A 25,708-nucleotide genomic window follows, 5' to 3' on the forward strand; every position below is an offset into this window, starting at 1 on the left:
AAATGTTATAAAGGATTCAATAAAAGAGGGCCAATTTTATTATTTCTCTCTTTTTTTTTTCTTGTTTTGACTCTCAGGTAATCCCCCATGCTTCAACTTGGAGAGTTGTTGAGTCAGACTCTATATCCAAGCTGTTGAAGAGAAAATGAAACCAGAGGAAGTTGAGACAATATTTATACACTATCCTTTCCAAAATTTTGGGGTTGAAGGGAAGGAAAATGGTCAAGTGAAAATTTCAGGGAGAGGTAGTAAGTTCCAAGGAAGTTTAGGGAATAGCTTATGATTAGAGACATTTTCAAATTCACAAAGGGCTATCAGGAGGAAAGGGTCTACTTTTGTTCTGTGTATTTCCAAATGGTGAAAGCTACAGGTTTAAGCATAATTTGGATCAATATGAGAAAGTTTGAAAAGTCAGAGTTATCTAATAATAAGTATTCAATCATGGTCTAGGAGACTTCTTGGTGGGAAAATTGTAGGGGGGATTAAATTATTAGATGAGTAGCTTAATCCAATGAAGTTTGAAATCCTTTAATCCTGATCATATGATTTTATAAAGATAGTAATACAATGTTAATTGCTGATTTTTATTGAATGTTTAGCATGCATCTGGCATTATGCCATGAATATTGTACACATTGTTTCATTAAATCTTCAGAGCAATTTTATGATGTAGGTGATACCTTTTATCTCTATTTTATAAATAAGGAATCTAAACATTACTGAGTTAAATGATTTGCCAATATTAAACAGCCAGTATATAGTGTTGGGAATGGTTTTAAAATTCAGATTATCTGACCCAGAATCTTAACACTACGTTACAACTTCCTCTACCTTAAGCATCAACAGATAGACAACAACAACGAAAACCCAGTTACATGGGTCATTATATTAATATTTATAAGTACATGTGGAACAACTTAAGAGTAATTGATTTTGGAAACACACTTGCATGGTCGAGATTCAATCAATGAGTAACTTGTGTTCATGCAACTTTCTCCAAGGGGAGTAATTTACTATTAAATTATAGAAACACTGATGCTAGGCCAAGCTCTGTCTTCGCACATTCATGTCCCTGAGCACTCTGCATTTCATGAGAATGAGAGTCACTCTCTATCTGGTCATCCAGGAAGGGTGTGGGTTTAGGAGCTAGGAGGGGCTTGTTTTGAAGAGTGTTTAAGGCCTTGCAAGATCTCAGGCAACTGAATACCTCCTTGAGCACTTATATTTGCTTCATATTTTTTTTAAAGTTATAGTTCATCCAAATCTTACAGCCAAATAAAGCATGTGAAAACATCACAGAAAAATGATATTTGAAAAGAAGGTCTTGCTTGATTTATAAGGAATAAGCCAGAAATGACCTTGAAATAGAGGGGCTACTGAATTTTGGCTTTCATATCCCATCATAATCAACAATAAGTAACTTCTTAAAAAATTGCCTGAAGTGTTTCCAACTTCTATGACATCGTCTGAAGTCATAATCTCTAATTAGAGTGATTTATTAGCTACTAATTGACAGATATATCAATAAAATTTATGAACATCTATGAAATAACCATTTTCTATATTGCCAGACACTACAGAGTATAAATCAATGATGTAAGATTCTTACCTTACAGTGTAGTTAATGAGAAAAATTACACAAGACAGTGGATGACATAAACAAATATTTAAAATATACGAGTAGTTCTTTTTGGAATAAATATTCATCTATAAATCATCACTTCAGCTAAACATTATTTCACAGTTCCTGCATATGATTTCCTGATCAGCTAAAAGAAGATAGTACTTAAATAAGTGGCACTAGTCCAAAGGAAGCAAAATATAAATTTTTCAGAGAAGTCAAATTTAATCCTTCAAGAATAAAACAATTTTTTTAAAATCAACTTTTGTTTGAAATCTCTGCAAACTGAATTCTAACTTGGGGGGAAAAAATCTGACATTTCTGCCTTAAAAATCAGAGTATATGAAGGTGTGGTAGTCACCGGGGATACTCATACACATTTTGGTTCTTTCATCCCACAGAAGGTATGCACTTCACCCCCTTTGAAGTTAGGTGTGGTCATTAATTAACTTTGGCCAAGGAAATGTGAGTCTAAGTGATTGATCTGTGTCACTTCTATAAGGGGATTTAAGGGTCAGTGTCTGAGTCCCACGTTCCCCTTGCACTATTGCAGTTATCTGTATTACGTAAAAAACGCGTCCAAATAAAGCCTTCTTCAGCCTGAGTCTCCGAGACATTCTAAGAGCTCAGGGTCCTGTTGATCGCTGTTGGACAAGTGGCATCAGCAAGAAGTGACCTTTAACGGTTTTAAGACACTGAGCTTTGGAGGGTTGTTGGTTACTGCAGGAAAACCCAACCTACATCCTACCTGACTATAATTTAACCATTCATGGATAAAGCAGGGTTATTAACAGGAAGATGATATTTAAAAATGGAAGTTTCACATTAAAATCCAGTTTTCTGGCTTCTCTTGACAAAATCAAAAACAAAACAAAACCTCTGACATGTTTATACATAGTTGTCCCCTTCAAAATGAGCATGTATCCTCCAGTTCCCCACCACAGTCGCCACCCCGCATGACTACATCTGGACAGTTTCTCTCTGGGGCAGTGTGTAGACATTTGAGTTTGAATGCCTGTACTAAGCCATCTAAGCATGATTCATCTGTTGAACTGACTGTACTTTACCAAATTATACCTCATCTTCAGTTACAAACTTCAGATATACTTGTACCAATATGAAAAGTATCATCAGTATAGCCCCAAAATTAAGAAATTAGATTCTGGAATTAGGTTGCCTGGGTTCAAATTCCAGCTCTACCACTTCCTAGCTATGTGCAATAGACTGAATGTTTGTGTCTGTACCCAAAATTCACATGCAGGGACCTAACCCTCAAGGTGATGGTATTAGGAGGCGAAACATTTGGGGGGTAATTAGGTCATGAGAGCAGAACCCACATGAATAGGATTAGTACCTTTATAAAAGATACCCTGGACATCTCCCTCCCCTTCTGCCATGTGAGGACATAGCCTCTGTGAACTAGAAAGCAGGAACCAGGCCCTCACCAGACACTGAATCTGCCAGCACTTTGATTTTGGACTTCCCAGCCTCTAGAACTGTAAAAAATATATTTCTGTTGTCAATATGCTACCCAACATATGGTAGCTTGTGATAGCATCCCAAATTGACTAAGACACTGTGCAACTTGGGCAAATTACTTAATCTCTTCAATTTCCAGTTTCCTTATCAACAAAGTGGGGAATAAATACTGTGCCTACTGGATAGGGTTATGACAAGCTAACAGTAAAGGGCTTAGACAATGCCCAATACCTGGGCTAAGCACCCAGTGTTAGTTGCTATTATTTATATTTTTATTCCAAATTTTAAGTAGTTTCTTCATCTGCACAGCTATCAGGGAATTCAACAAACATGAATGACAAATCAGACTTGGTCTGCAGAGCTTTTACCAACCAGGCAATGCCTCTAATAAAAATCGGACCTCCAAAGCAGAAGCAAATCTCATTCAGTGAGGACCGCTGTCTCAGGCTGTCAGCTGTGCTCAGGCTAATGGAAAGTTGCTCCCAAGAGCACTGTGGCATGTTCATTTAAATGAGAAAACTATACAGACATTTCCAAGAATTATGCATAGCCTATGACAAGTAGTCATTATGGCTCACTTCAGTGATCCTGACGCAAGCAGAAAGAATCACACCCTTCACTTTCTCGACCCTAACTGATACCCAAGGCCACGTGGCACAAGAAAAGAAATTTATGTGAACATTATTCTGTTGAAGGAAAGATACTGAATTCAACCAAGAAGTGTCTGAAGCACTTCTGAGGAAGTACATACAATTCTTTTATTGAAATCACCTAGCCAAAGGAGCATCCAGCAACCAGGTGTCGCTCCTCATCACCCAAAAAACTGGCTTATTCATTAGAATCACAAAACTGTGATGAGAAGCACTCACTTAAAACAGACTAATTCACACTGAAACCACCTTTATCCTACAAGCCCCTTTAAACCCTGGAAACTCCTGGAGACAACTATGCAACTGGACTTACACCACGAATAAGAGGAGGGGGTGGTGGGCAGTGAGCAGAAGGGGAAGCGAGGGAAGGGGAGCTCACGTTGACTGAAGGCCTCTTGTGTGTCAGCTGTTGTGCCAGGCACTTGGAATGTTGGTTTGTGGGATAATGAATTTAAAACAGGGACTATAAGGAGGATAATATCTGCTTTTTACCTGATGGAAAGGTCAAGACTCAAAGATGGTAAGGGAGTTGCCAAGTGGTCTTCAGTTAATTAGTTGCAGAAATAGACTCTGAATCCAGTTCTCTCTAAATCTGAAGTCTACACAGTCCTGATCACAGCTATTCACAGGAAGCCACTAAGCAGGTCCATGGCCCTGACCCAAAGCCAAAGTGACCTTAGCTTCACACATCAACTGTGCCAAAGGCAATGGTTTTCTACTTCTTCTAGTTACATAGGGCACTGTTCTCTAACCATATTTTGTCATCTACGTTATCCTCAGAGCATCTTCAAATTTCTCATGCCTCCTCAAAATCCTGCCCCCTTATTCTGATTAGATGTCTTTGTTTTATATTTCACTCGATTGAGGCCATCAAACAATATCTCACCCTCCTATCTGTTCTGACACAAACTGATCATTGGCCCATATTTCACCCTTCCTACCTGCCTCAAGGGAAGAGGTTTCACTCCTCCTTGTCCATAGGCAATCTGTCTCCACTCACCCACCTGCCTGGCAACACATATCCTTGCTCATTCGTGGATTTACCATGAAGTTAATGAAGCCTAAGTTTCAGGGTCAACCACTTTCTCCCTTTCCCTCTGTCTTGCCCACCTGCTGTTCCCAGTCTAGGCTCCGGCAAATGCTGAGAGCTGCTAGGAATTGAAGTGTTTGAAGTCAGGAGGGGAAGTTGGGCTGCAACTGGGAAGGATTTCTATGCAAGACTCTGCTGTAAACTAGGCAGTGGTGGCATGCCTGTGGTCCCAGCTACTCAGGAGGTTGAGATGGGAGGATCATTGAGCCCAGGAGGTTGAGGCTGCAAGGAGCCATTATAGCACCATTGCAATCCAACCTGGGTGACAGAGTGAGACCCTGTCTCAAAAATTAATAAATAAAGAGGGTCCTTCTAATTATATATGCTTCAGGTACCCTAAAAACTGTTTCTGCTCCAGTGCTTTTCCAAGTATCTCTGATCTTGGAGACATTCTTCCTGGACCTGACACCCCCTCTAGCTGTCGTTGTATCCTTCCTTCTCTATTCCTCCGATTCATACTTTTTGAAAGATGGGTTTACGCTCATCATCCCTACGCACTTAGGCCTATGCATTCCTCACCATGTGTAGTGGTTTGAATTGTGCCCCCCCAAAAAGAGACATGGCATCCAGAACCTATGAATGTGACCGTATTTTGAAAAATATCTTTGCAAATGTAATTAAGTTAAGGATGTTGAGATGAAATCATATGAAGGTGTCCTTACAGAAGGAGAGGAAGACACAGAGACAGACAAGAGAAGGCGAGGTACAGATGAAGGCAGAGATGAGAGTGATTCTTCCACAAGCAAGGAACACCAAAAATCACTGGCACAAAAACCTGTCCCCTTTTTTTCTGCTATCAACTCCTTTGATTCCCCCAAACTTTACTCCATTAGTTGTATATTTCTACCTCTACATCAATACTCCACCCACACACCCACCTGGCAACATATATCATATATTCCTTGCTCGTTTGTGGATTTACCATAGTTCATGAAGCTTAAGTTTTAGAGTCACCCACCCTCCCCTTTTCCCTCCATCCTGCCCACCTGCTGCTCCCAGACTAGGCTTCTGCAAATGGGCTCTTTCTAGACAAGCCCAAATTCCAGGACCAGAAGCTGGAAAAGAGGCAAGGAATGGATTCTCCCTCAGAGCCTCCAGCAAGAACCAACCCTGCTGATACCTTGATTGTAAACTTCCAGCCTCTAGAAGTGTGAGAGAATAAGTTTGCGGTAATTTGTTACAGCAGCCACAGAAAACTAATGCATCCTGCATCCTCCCCACCACCTGGTCCAACCCCGGCATTGAGGCTGTACCAGCTGAGGTTGCCAGTGATGTTTGGTCAAAGTGAAGTGGGTGGATTTCAGTTCTTACTGCTCTTGACTTCTCTGAAGTACGTGCCACTGCTAACCTGCCTTCTTAAAGCCTCACCCACCCTTATCTTCTGTTTTTTTATGGTCTCTCTACTATATAGAAGGCTATTTGTTCAGTCCCCATCAGGGGCACCTCTCCCTGTGCTTGTTCCTTCAACCATGGGCACCAAGACTCCGTACAACCTGTCCTTCTTACTCAGTCCCAAGGATAATAGATTATTAGATGTAACCATGTGACAGCCCCAGATCTATATTTCTAGTCTAGATCTCTCTCCTAAGACATTCACAGGTACATCAAGCTCATCATCTTTGCCCCATGCCCTGGTTTTCACTCAATATTTTGTCTTGATAAATGGTCTCACTATCTACTTAGTCACAATATCAGAAATCTAGATATCATTCTTTCACTCCCCACATCCAACCAAACATTCAGTCCTAAAAGATCTGTTTCCAGAACTGGGCTCAGTGGCTCACATCTATAAGCCCAGTGTTGTAGGCGGCCAAGGTAGGAGGGTTACCGGAAGCCAGGAGCTCAATATCAGCCTGGGCAACACAGTGAGACTTGATCTCCACAAAAAATTTAAAAAATAAAAATTATCCTAGCATAGAGGAACATTCCTACTTGGGGGTGGTGTGGGGGCTAATTCAGGAGAATTGCTTGAGTCCAGGAGCTCAAGGCTGCAGCGAGCTGTAGCTACAGCGTTATACTCCAGCCTGGACAACAGAGCAAGACCCTTTCACACACATACACAAAAATTGCATCTTTAAACTTTAGAATTCGTCTACACTTCATTGATCCTGTAACTTGCCTTGTTTTAAGCTCTTGTTATCCCATACTTGACCTTCTATTGCTTGGCTAGATCCTGTCCTCTGCAAATAATCTGCCAGATTGCCACTGAAATGACCTTTCTAAAGACAAGCCCAAATTCTTTATAAAATTATGAAATGGCTCCCCTCGCAACTTTCAGAATAAATTAATGATTAGTTTCCACCTTGACAGATAGCCCCATCTCCTGGCACTATTCCGTGGGTTTTCTCACCTCAGTTCTGCAGAATGCACTCCTGTCCCCTAAAACACATCTGTACCTGCTGTTACATCCCTGTCCCTTCTGCTTGTCATTCTCTTCCTTCCCTTGGTTTATCTAACTTCTACTCAACTTTTCAAAACCTCAGTGTCCAAATATCACCTTATCCAGAATGCTCTCCTTGAGACCAAAATAAATTGCTTTTCTTTATTTATTTTTTTTTTTAGAAACAGGGTCCCACCCTATCACAGGCTAGAATACAGTGGTGTAATCACAGCTGAGTGTAGCCTCAACCACCTGGATTCAAGTGAGTCTCTTGCCTCAGGATCCAGAGTAACAAGTAGCTAGGACCATAGGTTTGCATCACCCTACCCAGCTAATTTTTAAAAAGTTTTCTGTAGAAACAAGATTTCTCCATATTGCTCAGGCTGGTCTCGAACTCCTAGGTTCAAGGAATCCTCCAGTCTTGGCCTCCCAATGTTGTGATTACAGGCAGAGCCAATGTGCCAACCTAAATTGCTTTTAATAACAATTCTTTTTAATTATAAAAGCAATACATGATCGTTGCCAAAAACTTGGGAAACAAAAGCATAATCCCACTGAGAAGGATTACTATTATCATTTGGTCAAAGAACCCAAAATTTAACTGGTGGCAATAAAGGGGAACAAGAGAAGGTTTATAAAATGGAAGAATTACATGGTAAGCTTCGACTTTTTGCCAAGTCTACTTTTGGTTACCAAAAGTAAGAAGCAACCAAAGTGTCCTTCAGGAGGTGAGTGGATAAATAAATAGTGGTACATCCAAGACAATGGAATATTATTCAGTGTTAAAAAGAAATGAGCGGCCAAGTGCAGTGGCTCATGCCTGTAATCCCAACACTTTGAAAGGCCAAGAAATGGGCGGATTAGGAGGTCAGGTGATCTGGACCATCCCGGCTAACACGGTGAAACCTTGTCTCTACTAAAAATACAAAAAATTAGCCAGGCATGGTGGTAGGCAACTGTAGTCCCAGCTACTAGGGAACCTGAGGCAGGAGAATTGCTTGAACCCAGGAGGTGGAGGTTGCAGTGAGCCGAGATCGCGCCACTGCACTCCAGCCTGGGTGACAGAGTGAGACTCTGTCTCAAAAAAAAAAAAAAAAAAAAAAAAAGAGCTATTGTGCTTGCATCCGCAGCACATATACTAAAATTGGAATGATACAGAGAAGATTAGCATGTCCCCTGTTCCACGCTGACACGCTAACTTTTGAAGCACTCGATTAATTTTTTTTTCTCTTAAATTTTTAAAATGAAAAAAGAAAATGAATGAGCTACGAAGCCGTGAAAAGACACTGAGAAAACTTAAATGTATAATATATTACTACATGAAAGAAGACAATCCGAAAAAGCTACACACTCTATGATTCCAACTCTGTGGCATTCGGGAAAACGCAAAACTATGGAGACAGTAAAAAGATCCATGGTTGCCAGGGGCTAGCGAGGAGAGAGGGATGGAAGAGCAAAGCATAGAGGGTTTTTAAGTCAGTGAAACTGCTCTGCATTACTATAATAGTGGATACATGTCATTATACATTTGTTCAAACTCAGAATTTACAACACCAAGAATGAGCCCTAATATAAACTATGAATTTTGGGTGATTATGATGTGTCAACGCAGATTCATCAACTGTAATAACTATACTACTATAGAGGGGAATGTTGATAGTGGAGGAGGCTGTGCATTTAAGGAAACAGGGGGTCCTATGGGAAACTCTACCGTCCACTAAATTTTGCTGTGAATCTAAAATTGCTCTAAAAAATCGAGTCAGGCCAGGTATGGCAGCTCATGCCTGTCATGCCAGTATTTTGGGAGGCTGAAGACCAGCCTGAGCAACATAGCAAGACCCCATCTCTACAAAAATCAAACAAACAAACAATTGGCTGAGCATGGTGACACATGCCTGCAGTCCCAGCTATGTGGGAGGTTGAGGCAGGAGGATTGCTTCAGCCCAGGAGGATTAGTCTGCAATGAGCTATGATCATGTCACTGTATTCCAGCCTGGGTGACAGAGTGAGACCCTGTCTCTTAAAAAAAAATTGAGTTTATTTTAAAAGGACAGGGAGGTAGATAGTAAAGGAAGAGCCTAAAGAGACAGGCAAGAATCCTACATTTCATCATTAATGCAAGGACAAGCCATTGAGGGGCTTTGGGGGATGCAAGAATGACAAGCTCTGAATTACCTTTTAAAATAATCACTTTGGCAGCTCTTTGAAGAAAAGACTGGAGGGAACCATGGTGGGAGCTGGGAGAACAGAACAGAAAGCTGTTAATGCAGTTTAGATCAGCTGATAGGGACTCAGGGTACAAGAAAAGTCAGTAAAGGCGGAAAGATGTGGTAAATTAAAAGTAATCTTTGGAGGGAAAATTGACAGGACCTGGCAATGGATCAAATGTGTGGGTTGAAAGAAAAGCAAGAATGACGCCAAAGTTTTGGGATGAGCAACTTGAAGGCATTTTCTAGATAAAGGGATGAACAAAGTTGAAGCTGGTTTGAGAGCAGGATGAAAATTCACCTCTGAGCACTTCAAGTCTGAGACTCGTGGCAGTGCCTAACAGTCAGCAGGTGGTCAGGTTGCTCGTCTGCTGTTGTTACCACTGTTTTGTTATGAGCATTACAGGGTGGGTGAAATACTAGACACATTCATTATTTTTTAGAAACACTTGTCAAAAATCAAAAGCATAGATGCAGAATCCTATCATTTCTCTGCCATCCCCGTCTCACAACCTGTCATAGTGTCTTTCTAATTTTTTTTTTCTTTTTGAGACAGAGTCTCACTCTATCACTCAGGCTGGAGTGCAGTGGCGTGACCTGGCTCACTGCAACCTCCACCTCCTGGGTTCAGGCGATTCTCCTGCCTCAGCCTTCCTAGTAGCTGGGGTTACATGCATATTCCATCATGCCAGCTAATTGCTGTATTTTTAGTGGAGATGGGGTTTCACCATGCTGCTAGGCTGGTCTCGAACTCCTGACCTCAAGTGATCTGCCCACCTTGGCCTTCCAAAGTGCTGGGATTACAGGCGTGAGCCACCACACCAGCTGAAAGTGTCTTGAATTCTTAAACTCATTACAAGCTACTGGGGTTTACAGCTCAGTCACACTCGTCACAGCTCTGCAGAGGCCACTCTGAAAAATCTGCTGGAATGCATTCATGTTAGTTTTTTGTAAATAAGTCATTGTTCCCAAAGACCCAAAATAATGAATTAATTTTAACAGGAAAGCTTAATTTAATAAGAGACTCTCCAGTATTACTCTTCCAAAACAGTGGTTCTCAAAGTGTATTCCCCAGATCCACAGCTTCAGTATCTCTGGGGAACTTGTTAGAAAAGCAAATCTTTGAGCCTCACCCCTAACCTACTGAATCAGAAGCTCTGGGGGATGCGCCCAACACTCTGTCATCACAAGCCTGCCAGGTGACTGATACATGTTCAAGTCAGAGAACAGCTAATCTATGGCCCGGGGCGGTGGCTTATGCCTGTAATCAATCCTAGCACTTTGAGAGGCTAAGGCAGGCAAATCACCTGAGGTCAGGAGTTTGCGACCAGTCTGGCCAACATGATGAAACTTAGTCTGTACTGAAAATACAAAAAACAGCTGGCCATGGTGGTGGGTGCCTGTAATCCCAGCTGCTTAGGAGGCTGAAGCACAGAATCACTTGAACCTGGCAGGTGGAGCCTGCAGTGAGCTGAGAATGCACCACTGTCCTCCAGGCTGGGTGACAGAATGAGACTCTCTCTGTCTCAAAAAAAGAAAAAGAATTACTTATCTAGAAGAATCACAAGAAGTTATATTACAATCTTTTGGATCTACATGGGCAAAATTTATACTATTTTAAACAAGTGAAACATGACTTAAAGGCTAGTAACATTCTAGCAAGTAGTTTTAATATTAAAAGGATCAATAGCAATATTTCCTTTTTATTTTATTTTTGAGACAGAGTCTCACTTTGTCCCCCAAGCTGGAGTGCAGTGGTGCGATCTCAGCTCACTGCAACCTCCACCTGCCAGGTTAAAGAGATTCTCTTGGCTCAGCCTCCTGAGTAGCTGGGACTACAGGCACCTGCCACTATGCCTGGCTAATTTTTGTATTTTTAGCTGAGACGGGATTTCACCATGTTGGTCAGGCTGGTCTGGAACCCCTGGTCTCGATGAGTGATCCTCCCACCTCTGCCTCCTAAAGTGCTGGGATTACAGGTGTGAGCCACCACACCCAGCCAGTAGCAATACTTTCATCTGCATGAGCAAAAGTACAGAAGAAAAGGGTTGTGCTTATTGATAGTAGGCGTGGCACAGGCCTGAGGGAGGGGCTTGGGAGGCAGGTGTGCTTACCTGGCAGATGCCACTGATACACATGTCCAAGGAATCCGTGTTGCAACGAGTTCCGTCCAGTACCTTAGGTGCCAGCTCCACCACCAAATCTTGTCCTCGTGCATGACACTTGAGTGCGCAGGGGGCAGCAGGATCATTATATCGTGGAAGCCATTCATAATAATGCCCCTGATACTGGACATCACTATAGGCCGAGCACTGCTGGGCTCTGAAATCTTCTGCATCTGGAGGGCAGTCCTGGGGGCAGAGGGAAAAGGCCACATGCACATCACCCAGTGAGAGAGGCCACCAGAAGGGGAAATAAGTAAACCAGAATCCCATCAGACCACACCCCACTTGACTCTCTCTGGGAGTCATCTAAATCCCTTTTTCTAAAAAGAAAAAAAAAAAATTCAAAGTTGAATGTATGCTATGAAATTCCAGAGAGATTTCTGCACTAATGATTTATACAGGAGATTATGTCATTCTTCTCATCACTCATTCGCACAGGTATTTTTTCCAGATAATTAGCACTTACAAGACTTAGATGCCAAATTTTGCCCTATTTTAACTATCTTGAATATAAGTTTTCAAATGCATTATCTAATCTCTTTCCTTTTAAAACAAGGGAAACCAAATTTTTCCAGGTGATTCAAGGTCTTCATAAACATTTAATTATTATCCATGCCCTCAGGAGCCATTTCAATGTGAAGGATTATTAGCCTAAAACTGCTGTGCTCTGTGAGCACTTGTGGTTGTTTCTCTGTCATTGTTTTTTTTTTTTTTTTNTTTTTTCTTGAGATGGAGTCTTGCTCTGTCACCAGGCTGGAGTGCAGTGGCTCGATCTCAGCTCACTGCAACCTCCACCTCCCGGGTTCAAGCGATTCTCCTGCCTCGGCCTCCCAAGTAGCTGGTACTACAGGCGCATGCCACCATGCCCAGCTAATTTTTGTATTCTTAGTAGAGACGGGGTTCCACCATGTTGGCCAGGATCATGTTGATCCCCGAGCTCATGATCCGCCCACTTTGGCCTCCCACAGTGCTTGGATTACAGGCCTGAGCCACAGCGTCCGCCCTGTCATCGTTGTTTTTAATTCATCTGCCTTTCCTCCCCCGTCAGTCTCCCTCCCATATCTTCACTGGTATCAAGTGCCTGCCTTCAACTGGCTGTAGGATGGATGGCAGAAAACACAGCTTGTTCAAATTCTGTCTACAACAAATGCAAATAAATTCTAAGAAAATGCCCTCAGGTGCTCTCAGAATAAAAAGTATTTGTACACATACTGATGACTTATTGGTCTTTTTACTAAATGACTGTTTCTTCCCACCAGATATTTCTGAAGCAAGATACTGGTTGAGAATAGTGTGATTTTACTCATCAAAAATCTACTTTTGATATGCAAACTTCATAAAGAAAACAGATACAAAAAAGCAAAATAGCAGCCCGGCACGGTGGCTCACGTCTGTAATCCCAGTGCTTTGGGAGGCTGACACAAGTGGATTACCTGGGGTCAGGAGTTTAAGACCAGCCTGGCCAAAATGGTGAAATCCCATCTCTACAAAAAACACAAAAATTAGCCAAGTGTGGTGGCACATGCCTACACTCCCAGCTACTCACGAGACTGAGGCAGGAGAACTGCTTGAAGCTGGAAGATGAAGGTTGCAGTTAGCCAAGATCATGCCTCTGCACTTCAGCCTGAGCAACAGTGAGACTCTGTCTCAAAACAAACAAACGAACAAAAAACCATATATAATTTTATATTTTTTTGTATTATGAAAGTAATAAATAGTCATTCTAAAAATGTTGGAAATAGTTTCTACTCAACAAAAGAATAAATAACATAGATCTTTGTACCTAAATCTTCACACAAATCTTCATTATTTACCAAGGACTCCTTTCTGGAAATAAAATTTCTGAGTCCAAAGTTATGCACATTTTATGGACTATTCAAAATATTGCAAAATTGCCCTCCATTATAATTTTCTAGTTTTTTTTTTTCCAATCAGAAGTGCAAAATAGAACTTCATTGTTTCATTTGCATTTTCTTTTTGCTACAGAGTCTTGCTTTGTCACCCAGGCTGGACGTCCCGGATTCAAGTGATTCTCCTGCCTCAGCCTCCCAAGTAGCTGGGATTACGGGCACCTGTCACCACACTCGGCTAATTATTTTTTTTATTTTTATTTTTTTAGTAGAGATTGGGTTTCACCATGTTGGCCAGGCTGGTCTCAAACTCCTGACCTCAAGTGATTCTCCCACCTCAGCCTCCCAAAGCGCTGGAATCACAGGCATGAGCCACCTCGCCCAGACTGCATTTTCTTTTTATTGTTTAATATCTTTTCATATATTTGCTTTTTGTATTAATTCTTCAAAAATGTCTTGTTTTACATCCTTTATTTATCCATTGGCATTTTTGTCTTTTTATTATTTTCAGCAGACAAAACGATTAAACGTCATAGTGAAATTATTAGCTCTTTGTGATTTCTGATGGAAATATTTGTCTCATTTCATTTGGCTTTTGGTGCTTTGTGAAGTCGAAAAGTTTTACATTTTTATGTACTCAGCTCTATGAATATGTTCCCTTAAGGTTTCTTTCTTTATTAATGGGCTTAGAAATGCTTTCCCACTCTGCCCTGAGAACAGATGAATACTTAAATGTATTTTCCTATTTCCTTTATAGATTAGCAGTCATATTTTAAACTATTTGTTAAATTTGGGATTTATTTAGATGAATGGTTTAAGTAAGAAATCTAGCTTTTTTTTTTTCTACAAATGTTATTGATAAATTATCAGCCAGGATTTTTAAATAGAATTTCTTTCATTTCTCCTCTCTTTGCTATTTGACTTTTGTATTTTACTTTTTATGCTTTTGGCCTTTATAAATTTCCTTAAATCATTTTTGGAAGTAGGTAGGGAACAAATAGAATATAATTAACAAACATTCTTCTGGGATTAGTTATATTATTTTGCTGTGAAACATTCCAAAATCCTATATTGCATCCACATTTTTGTTGTCTTAGCAAAATTAAAGCAGGTTACACTCACAGAAGCAAGTCAAACTGAAGAAGACTAAAACTGGATGACTTTTTCTTCAGTCAGGGTCTTACTCTGTCGCCCAAGATAGAGTGCAGTGGCATGACTGCAGCTCACTGCAGCCTCAACCTCCAGAGCTCAGGTGATCCTCCCGCCTCAGCCTGCCAGGTAGCTAGGACTACAGGCATGCACCACTACGCCCAGCTAATTTTTTCTAGAGACTGTTTCGCCATGTTGCCCATGCTGGTCCTGGCCTCCTGGGCTTAGGCAGTCTCCCTGCCTCGGCCTCCCAAAATGCTGGGATTACAGGCATGAAGCACTGTGCCAGGCCAGATGACTTTTCTCTTTTGAAATGAGGACTGTATCCTCCATCTGGCCATAGGGAGGATCATCAATTATAAAATTACATCACCTCCTCTTCCTCCAGCCATGGCTAATTTTCTCTGTATCTGACTCTGAAACCAACCAAAGAAAAGTGTCTAAGAGAGCAGCATGCATTCTCTAGGGACTGAATGTGCTAGCTAGCTAACTCTTGACTGCTTTAAATTCTATAAACCAATGAAGTTTCACAAAATTAACCAGTGTTAATTAGCAGAAGACACCTTAGGATGTCGGCCTAGACTTAGTCTTTGCCAAAAGGGTGGCCAGATTTGCACATGTGATCAGCCCCCTTGGCGACAGCTGACTAGCCAGAGGCAAATATCTGGTCCACACCAGGTCAGTCTTTCCTGGGAATTTGGAATTGCAACAAAAGAGCTAGAGCTAAGAACTCACATCGGTCTGGAGTTGGCCTGGCCATTTCTTTTATAAGATACATGTTGAAGCAAAGCAAGCCAATTCCCACAGCAAAGAAGAATGAATTCGGTAAGAAAGGAGAAGGACAGATCATAAACTATGCATTTAAATGCGAATAAGTATCCTGTGTTCCTCATTTTCTGATTCCTGGCTCCAGGCCCTCAAGGCCTGCTTAGGCTTAAATTCCCTTAAATACCCACATGTCCATCCAGTGAATCCCCTTTGTCCTGAGCTAATTTAAGTGGGCTTCTGTTCTTAGCATATGATGATACCTGATTAAGGCAGCCTGGTATCTGGATCATGTTTTTCAGTTTCCCAGGGGTAATCACCAACATTCTCTTTTTACAACCACCCTTTGAACTACGTAGGTCAGGATTATTACCCTCACTCTATAAATGGAGAAAACTGTGACCTAGAAGGTTTTTAGCCACTAGTCCAAAGACACACACTAGGATATGACAGAGCCAAGACTGATTTTCAAAGTAACAAGCACTCTATTATAGAATACTGCTTTCTAGTAAAGGTGGGGGACACTGACTGCTTACATTAAATGCTTTCATTCATTCCACATTCTTCCAATGTCAACGCTAAGCTTCCTAATCTGGCTCAGCTAGGTCCCATGTCCCCGCTCAAGACAAGCTAGGGATTCTTGTGTCTTATACTGTCTATCTGACATTTAGGAAGTGAAATGACATTCGTCTGCTTTCCTTTCCCTGAGAAGCATTTTTTTTTCCTATCTGGTAAGTTTAAGACAACACTTATTTATTAAATATACTTGATGGGCTGCAATGTGAAAACATAAGCCTGAATTAGGGGCTACGGCTAGCTTAAGGATTTGCCCTAGGTCACATGCTAGGGAGAACACAAAACAAAAATACAATCCACCACTGTCATTCAATCAGCTTGTTATCTTATTGGAGACGTTGCTTCTGTATGCATGAAACACACTGAACAAGTGTTATCGTGGGTATTTGTAGACTTAAAGTAAGACTGCAATGAAGAACATAGAATTTTTATCCAAGAGTTAAATTGTAAAATTGATTACAAGAAGTTAATAAGAATCGATTCCATATCAGCAAGACTTAACTCTAGCCTGATAGAGGTAATAAATATATCTAAAAAGGAAGTGTCAGTAGGTAGCCAGCCTGCGAAGCTCAGAAAAGAAGAAAGAGGAAGAGCAAGGAGGAAGAGAGGAAAGGAAGATGGAGAGGAGGATAAGGGAAGAGAGAGGAAGAGGAGGTGGCTGCCACAGCCCACAAATGACAAAAGGCATCCATTTCCCAAACCATCTTGAAAACAAGGATTCCTTCCCCTCCAAAATCTATGGGGATATGTACAACATGGGGGCAACTTATGTAGAGAAGCCAGGAAATGAAGATTTTCTAATAAACTGAGTATTTTTATACAAGAGAGACAGATCATGGCTTAAGAGATTATTTATATAATAGAACTGGACCAAGCTTTCATGTGAATCAGACATTTAGGCAATACTCCTCCCCAGTTCCTTCTCCCAATAACCAGCAAGTAGAGACTCAGGACAAATATATTGTTGCTACAAGCAAATTTTAAAATTTTATTTTATCTTCATATCCAAGTTGTACTATGTTAAATTTTGTGATTCTTTTATATAACAAATGACAACATTTCTAGCATGAAAATAAATTGTTTGTGGCCACTGTAAGCTAGAGTTGGCAAATAGGGAATTGTGAAAAAGTGAAATCTCAGATGGGTTTAAAGGATGGTGTGTTGTCAATAGGACAATATTTGGGAAACAACCTGAGCAAAAGAGAAACAGAATAAATAAATTCTATAAGGAGCAGCGTGCAGCCTTGTCCAGAAAGGGTGAAAGTTGGGAGTTTAAATAAGAAATAAATCTTATCTGAAGAAAAGAAGGTCCTTGAATGCAAGTGAGAAGATTTAAAAGCAATAAGGATCCACGGAGGGGAGTAAAATATAAAAGACGGCATTTAGGAACAGTATAATCGTAAGATGGCCTGGGGGTCTGGAGACAGACAGAAGAGGGGGTGATCTGCCCAGAGCAGGAGCGATGACAGGGAAAAGGAAAGAACACCTCCAAGAGAAATACTGAATGGAAAACTGTCAGATGCTAGCCATTAATAGGACCCATGGTATGAGGAATACTTCAAGGGTCGTATCAAATGTCCCTACTGTAAAGTCGGGAAGGAGCTCTGGGAGCCCCCTCTGCAAGTACACCAGGCCTCCCTCTGTGCTCATATAAAAATGTGTTCATGCTACAAAAACACTCTTACCAAATTATCATATACTTATTTTAAAAACTATTTCCCCTTTGCCTCTTCCAGCACTGCCTTTAATGCTATAAACTGTGGTATAAAAAAACCATGACTCATCAGTCAATTCAGGTATTAGAACTCCCTGCTGACATGCATGACTTCTCTTAGAAATTCCCCATCTGTTCCAAAATACCCCTGATAAGGATGATTCTTTATCTAGGACTCGGGTCCAGTCTCTGGCTATAAGGATATACGGTAAGTGCTGATCAGAGGGTTATGTCTGAAAACAGCAGTCACCCGGGAGCCATGGCACTGTACCCACGCATGTTCTGTTCCCTAACCTTTCAGGCCCAAAGCCCAAATCCCCATCTCCCCTGACAGAGTGAAGCCCAGGAGAGCTGCTGAACCAAAGTGTGGTCCTCATGGCCTAGGTATGCCTTCTGCTCCTGCCATTTGAAGCATGGTCTCTTGCACACCAGGAGTGGAATTTCTTCATCTTCTTCATCTAGGTGCTGTGAATGCCTGTTACAATAGACTTCATCACAAAAGAACATTTGATCTTTTCTTGAGTGCCTGAATGTTTTTCTTTATTGTCTTCTGCTGAGGTAGGCAGAATTCTGAAATGCAACTGTCAGTCTGTACTTGTTAAGCTGGATCCTTCCCTATGCTAGGGATCCACCCAGACTGCTGGAGTAATAGAAAACCGATGGGCATGGAGGATTTCCTTTCTCTGACTCTCTTCAGTTGTGTCTCTTTCAGTTCATTCCCTGCTCTTCCCTGATCTCTGGCCCTTGCCAACTGAGATTATATAGATCTGCCCCACTGTTCCAGAGTTAGATTTTCTACAATGGTATCTGGAAGTACAATGTCCCTCCAACACTACAGCAATTTTTGTGCTTATGTGTCGTTAAAAGGTACCATGCTTTAGCTCCTGCTGTCTGCAGCATTATTTTATCATCTGACAAAGCTTACAGCCTTTCCATATTCTTCCAAGTAGAAGTATAGTATAATAGAGTGGTTAGGAGTGTACTCTCCAAAACCTGACTGAGGTTAAATTCAGCTCTGTGACCTGGGGCAGGTTATTAAGTCTCCTCTGTAAATGTGGAAATAAAAATAGCACTTACTTCCCAGGGTCATTGTGAGGATTACATTAATGTATTCATAAAATGGCACTCAGAACAATGCCTAGCATTCAGGAAGTGCTTAATAAGTATCACCTATTATTATTTGCATTTAAGTGTGAGGAAGTCAACACATATAGACAATTGTCCATGGTCCTAAGGCTGAGAGCCTGAGCCTTCCGGCATTTCCGTGGAGAAATAGAACTTTTAGCCATCTCTGGAATATGATCCAGTGTCAGATCTTCAAGGCTCACTGACAGAAACACCTCCTTCTCCACACAGCAGACGTCTCTGATAGAGACTGAGTTTGGCCATTGCTGATGACATCTCTTGGATGGGACTGAAAAGACCTTGCCATCCCGTAATACACGGCTGTAAAAGGTCCTGGAAGTATAGGTGTAGGCATGTTTGAACTGGGGGCCAAGTCTCCCTCAAAATAGCGCCACATCTTAGAATCACTAAAGGCAACTTCCTTCAAAAAAGTGAATGACCATCTCCATTTCCAGGTAAAAGGAAAGCCACTAACCACTTAACTGGTGTGGCCAGTCTTCAGTAAGACATTGAATGGCAGTGAGAAGTAACAGCAGGGGTGTGCTCATCAGAACTCAGTCCTCTCTCCACTGGAGGTGGGGTGGGTTGCAGACTTCTGCTCTTTAGAGTAGATGATGGTGAGGTGGATATTTTGAATCCCCAGTTAATAAAGCAGGAAGCAGCTCAAATAATTATACGGAAAAAAAGATGTAACTATATTCATACTCCAAGTTCATTGTGGTTACATTCACTTATGGTACTTGATATGTCTGCAATGTTTCTACAGTATATTCAGGAATATACTTCTATAATGTCTCCTGTATAGGAATGGACTTTTACAGATTATCAACACTGAAGCTGGGGCTGCATTTATGCACCTCTGGTTTGCAACGCAGCTTGGCCATGCACAGCTGCAGTACTGTGGCACATGGAGACAATGGGATGCTCTGGACACTTCCACTGCCAGAACCTTCCCTTATTTCCCAAATAAGAAATTTTGTTGGAAATTCTGAGTTTGCAGTGGCAAGCATAGCAACCAACGCTATATTCTTGTGAAATTTCTCTTAGGACTCTGTAAGGATTCCAAGTCTGAGAACTAAAAAAGAACAGCATTTGCTTCTCCTCCTCCTTCCTACCCCACCCCCAGCATCTATTTCTTACCAGTCTAGGGGTGATAAAGATTTCTGCCGTGTTCTCCCAGAGGGGCCATCAATTAGAGACCACAGGTAACCCTAGGCCCAGAGAGCTTCAGGGACAACATATCTTTCCTCAAGTACACCACAGTCCTAACCATTACACCTAATGTGCACCAATTTTAGTAGATTACATTCTATGTCTGTGCTATGTGGCATAACACTCTAACACTTGTGTTGATAATAGGTTCGTCTTTGGAATTAGCTAGAGCAGAGTATACATACACAGAGAAACTCTAGAATGAAATTCCCAAATGTAACACCTTGATCTGGGGTTTAAAATGAATCTTCTCAAATAGTTTCACAAATTACTGCTGGAAATCATACTATTTTAAAATTTGTTCTTGAATGACTACAAGAAAATTGTCAGACCAAAGAAAACTTTAGCTATCCCATTGTATTGGGAAGAATAATGCACCACTCTGGCCCCCAAGATGTCCATGACCTAACCCCTAGAACCTGTGACTGTGTTACCTTACATGGCAAAAAGATCTTTGCACATATTACTAAAATTAGAGACCTTGAGATGGGGAAATTATCTAGGATTATCCAGATAAATGACCAGCTGTGGTCACAGGAAGATATGACTACAGAAAAATGTTCAGGCCGGGCACAGTGGTTCACGCCTGTAATCCTAGCACTTTGGGAGCCCAAAGTGGGTGGATCACTTGAGGTCAGGAGTTCGAGACCAGCCTGGCCAACAGGGTGAAAGCCCATCTCTACTAAAGATACAAAGATTAGTTGGGCATGGTGGTGCATGCCTGTAATCCCAGCTATAGGGAGACTGAGGCAGGACAATCACTTGAAACTGGGAGGCACAGGTAGCAGTTGCAGTGAGCTGAGATCGTGCCACTGCACTCCAACTTGGGTGACAGAGTGAGACTGAGTCTCAGAAAAAAAAAAGGAAAAGAAAAACGTTCAAACAGACGCAATGCTGCTGGCTTTGAAGACTGAAGAAGGAATCACAAGTCAAGGAACATGGGTGGACTCCAGAAGCTGGGGAAAAAAGGAAATTAATTTTCCCCTAGGCCTCCAGAATGATATAGCCCTGCATTTTAGCCCAGTAAGACCTGTAGACCTGTGTCAGGCTTCTAACCTTCAGAACTGTAAGATAATACATTTGTCTTGTTTTAAGCCGCAAGTTTATAGTAATATGTTACAGCAGCAATAAAAACAACTAACGCATCCACGAAAAAGGCGCTAGATCTAAAAGCCTCATGGATAAAATTCTGAGGTCGTTAATGTACTCACATGTTTGTTTAAAGGGAAGGCTAGACTATGTCGGCACCGACATGCTTGGCTTTGTGTTCAGGTCTCTCTCCCTCCTACATACATACCCCACCTGGATTTCCAGCTCAGTTAATTGAGCACTCACAAGCAGGTGTGTTGCTCAACATCAAGTGTGTTTCAATTCAAATCACCAGAGATGTGAAGCCATTTGCATAGTGCTCCAAAATTCCTCCAAGGATTCGGTTGATAAAAATCTGGTTACTTCTGGCTAAGTGATATTGGAGTTTGAGTGCCCAGTAAATAAACATCTATTTTTCCCATTCAAGTTTGGAACCAGTGGAGAGATACGGATAGAAATGTCAGCTTCATCGCTAATAGAAGTGGACTGCAAATATGGTTTGAGCTCTCAGTCAAAAGGTGTTGCTAAAGACGGCTGGCTTTCTACTCCCATAGAACTTGGGGGGACTACCCACCAAGAAAATGTGTGATCCATAGATTAGAAACCCCTATCCAGGACTGATGTCTCACACTGGCCTGGGTCAGAGAAGGAAGAAAGAGAGACAAGGCCCCAGTAATTGATCTTTCAAAATAAATTAGTTATAGCCAATTGGAAAAAAGTGGATAAAAATAAATAAGTAAATCTCATTTAAGTGAGATCTCCAGATTCTCAGAATTTCCTTTTAATTCCTGTCATTTTGATTTGGGTCTATACCACCAATGAGGCAAACCTGTTTTTAAAGTTTTTAATAAACACATAAAATGTCATGGTTAGTGACTACCTGGGGCTGGCACATAGTCAAATAAAGGAATTTAACCAAGACAGTGATGGGTCTGGAAAGGCAGATTTATTTAAAGAAAATGGAGGATACACTGCCAGGGAGCAATGGTCAATACAGCAGAGGGAAGGCTGTCTGCTGTCTGCAAAGAGGCAGACGGGAGTTTTATAAGGTCGTGTTACTTGGGCTGAATGTTTGCAGACAGGATGGTTGGTGCAGGTGGGCTGAGTTGGATGCTCGTAACAGGATGCTCGGGTGCTAGTAAGCCATTTGCCGTTGACCCTATTTCTCAGAACGTTCGTTCATCTCTACCCCCTAGTTTTGTTTCTGCCAGCTAAGCCCATTTTTCAGTTTTCTTTCAACTCTTTAGGGCTCCATAAATTGTAAATATTTATGGGGGACAAGGTGATGTTTCAATACATGTATACATTATGTAATGATTAGCATGTTCACCACCTCAAAAATTTATCATTTCTTTGTGGTGGGAACATTCAAGAGCCTCTCTTCTGGCTAAATGATACAGTGTCTTATTGTTGACTATAGTCACTCTACTGTGCAACAGGACACCAAAAATTATCCGTCCTTCCTCGTTGTAACTTTCTTGACTAACCCCTCCCAATCTCTACCTGCCCCCTGCCCTCCCCAGCCTCTGGTAGCCACTGTTCTATTGCCGATTTTTATGATATCAAGGTTTTTTTTTTTATTCCATGTATGAATGAGATCATGTTGTATTTGTGTGTGTCTGAATTATTTCACTTAACATAGTATCCCCTACATTCACCCATGTCACACCTGACAAGATTTCCTTCTCCTTATGGCTGCACAGTATTTCATTGTGTATGTATACCACATGTGCTCTATCACATTCAGCAATGCAGTGGTGGAAACCCCAGGCAGCTCCCCCAAGCTGGGCTGAGGGCCTGTGAAGACTGCTGTATTCTGCTGTAGCAAGAACTACATGTGTCTGCAGTGGTAACAGGGGTGGCTGGGGGCTCCCTGTTTACCTGGCAGGGGAGATAGTGTAGTAGAGGCAGGGTACTTCACTCTCTTCTCTGTGCTGCCATCCTGACTTACTGTGTGCCACAGGGATACTACCATTCCCTTGCTATATTCTAGGGCTCTCCCTCAGACATCGTAGTCCAACTGTAGTTGTTTATTTGTTATTTTGGTCTTTTTGTGTATAAGGAAGCAAGTGCTAGGTACCTCTAGATAGCCTCTCACTGACAACCAGGAAATGTTTTGAGTGGAAAATAGAATGGATTCTTTCTGGTGTTTATTTTTTATTGTCAATTTTTTTTTTGAGACAGAGTCTCACTCTGTTGCCCAGGCTGGAGTACAGTGGTGTAATCTTGGCTCACTGCAACCTCTGTCTCCTGGGTTCAAGCAATTCTCCTGCCTCAGCCTCCCAAGTAGCTGGGATTACAGGCATGCACCACCAAGTCCAGCTAAGTTTTGTATTTTTAGTAGAGATGGGGTTTCATCACGTTGGCCAGGTTGGTCTTGAATTCCTAATCTCAAGTGATCCACCTGCCTTGGCCTCCCAAAGTGTTGGGCTTACAGGCATAAGCCACCACTCTCAGCCTTATTTTCAAATTTTTAAAGCAAGATATTTGAAATTTTATTTTTAGTGTTGACTGATAATAGAATAAGAGTAGGGTTTTGTATATTTCTGTGTGATTTGCTGATGAGTCACCTATAGTATTCCTTAACACTGAATGGCGGAAATAGCAACAGACCAGTTCAAGTCTACATTTCCTATGTGACCTTTGAAAAATAATTTTACCTCCCTCAGCCTGCCCTCTCACTTGCAAAAGAAAAATAACTGCACCTCACCTGCTCAGGGACAGTGCGACGGTCAGGTAAGATACTGAACATAAAAGCATTCTGAACTTTGAAGGAGCTTGCAGATATTATATATTGTTTCTATGACTTCAGAAATTATTAAATACTTACCAAATTAGATTATGAATGTGACATGGCCTAAAAAGGTAGTATAAATGGAAGATATTTGATATACAAAATCTGTTGTCAATTAAAGAAATATTTCAATTCTCCACAAAGGGTATCAAGAGACCATTAGTGTTAGAGTACACATTGGAATATCATAACTTAAAACAAGAACATACTGTATTGGATAAAATGTTTTCATTTTAGGACTTACATGATTGCTGCATGTCTTGTATCGAATATTCTGCCCTTCACAATTCCTAAAGGAAAACAGAAATAAGAAATAAGAAATAATGATTTCACCGAAAAGGCAAGCATTAAAAAAAAAAAAAGCAAATACAAGGCATTGGTTCCCTGTAAAACTTTTAGTAGTGCACAATACCCCAAAGACTCAAAGTTTAATTCTAAGAAACTAATTTTTAAGGATCAGTGCCAAAACAGCTGTGGAAGTGTCACATTAAATAGAGAGTGAATTCTTTAGTTAATAGGGAGTACTAACATGCAATTCTTACCCAAGGGTCCACATAACCACAACAATTAATGTATAATATGTGTGTGTCTCATGTGTGAATATGTGTATTCCTTTTCTGTGAGGAAAAGGGAAAAGCTACATGCAGAAGCATTTGTGGAGCATGTCTCCACTAGGACATTTCTCTTTCCTTACTGAAGCAACTCAAGTTAACAGGGCACTTGCTGTCTTCCTTTAATTACTACAACAGTCTCTTAGAAATTTGCTTGAAGTAATGCTTCTTTTTTTTTTGAGACAGAATCTCGCTCTGTCTTTCAGGCAGGACTGCAATGGTGAGATCTTGGCTCACTGCAACCTCCCCCTCCCAGGTTCAAGTGATTCTCTAGCCTCAACCTCCAGAGTAGCTGGGATTATGGGCATGTGCCCCCATGCACAGCTGATTTTTATATTTTTAGTAGAGACGGGGTTATGCCATGTTGGCCAGGGTGGTTTCAAACTCCTGGCTTCGAGTGATCCGCCCGCCTCGGCCTCCCAAAGTGCTGGGATTACAGCCATGAGTCCCGTTCCTGGCCTATTTTACTTCAACCACTGACCTTACCAAACAGGATTCTACAAAGTCATGTTGGAATGGCATTCTTGGGAGGCTAATATTGGCAAGTCTGAGAATTTTCCATGGATGACCACCACATAACGTATCTTTCCCTAGAGCTACAAGCTCTGGGACCCTGCCACTCATTTTCCGGCGGACTTTTCCTTTCGGAGATTGGAATTCCATCCAATAGGTACTTTCCTCAGTCCAGCGCTTGTTTGTCTATATTTTACATAAACTCCTTAAAGATATCTGATCTATTCATGGCACTATTTCCAATTTTTGAATGGGGTTACATATTTTTCCCTTTACATTTTCCTGATCTGAATCAATGGCAAATTTGGAAGAAGGAAAGCTAAACGCAGGCTTAAATAATCGTTTTGAATTAAAAGTCAATAGATGCTATTTCAATTGTTACTAAAATATTTATTTCTATAGGAATAAAAATATTTTTAAAGTGGATAGGTCTTTTTTTGCTAGAAGGATTAAATATGAGCCTATATGAAATGATTGATAGAGGCAGCAATGTAAAACTCATTGCATGTACTTTCTGATGCTTCTATTTTTCTTGATTACAAAAGGAATAAGTAAACCAGTAATGTGCCAAGAAGTATAGAAATGGACAGTCACTCAAAATTCTATCACCAAGAACTTTATTATTTTGTGATTTAATCTTCCTTGGTTTCTGCCATTTACAGGATTAAAAATCATACTGTTAATTCTTCCTAGTTTTTGTTTTAATCCAACATTATAA

The 25,708-nt window shown here is 41.1% G+C and overlaps 1 protein-coding gene and 1 non-coding gene across 6 annotated transcripts in view; one reads left to right on the forward strand and one right to left on the reverse strand.

Annotated features, from left to right (window-relative positions):
• The window catches only part of ADAMTSL3 (ADAMTS like 3), a 363,845-nt gene that overhangs the window by 190,121 nt on the left and 148,016 nt on the right, over positions 1-25,708 (reverse strand). For all 5 annotated transcript variants that reach the window (XM_017502246.2, XM_017502245.2, XM_017502242.2 and 2 more), the window contains exons 5-6: positions 24,111-24,156; positions 11,542-11,778 (exon numbers count right to left, since the gene is read on the reverse strand). In XM_017502246.2, the coding sequence (XP_017357735.1) occupies positions 11,542-11,778; positions 24,111-24,156 (283 nt within the window). The remainder of the gene's footprint in view (positions 1-11,541; positions 11,779-24,110; positions 24,157-25,708) is intronic.
• On the forward strand, positions 8,335-8,441 carry LOC119467489. The gene has a single exon (XR_005196027.1). It is a non-coding gene; the product is annotated as a U6 spliceosomal RNA (small nuclear RNA).

The sequence above is a fragment of the Cebus imitator genome, unplaced genomic scaffold (genome assembly GCF_001604975.1).
Source record: "Cebus imitator isolate Cc_AM_T3 unplaced genomic scaffold, Cebus_imitator-1.0 Scaffold295, whole genome shotgun sequence".
Lineage (NCBI taxonomy): Eukaryota > Metazoa > Chordata > Mammalia > Primates > Cebidae > Cebus > Cebus imitator.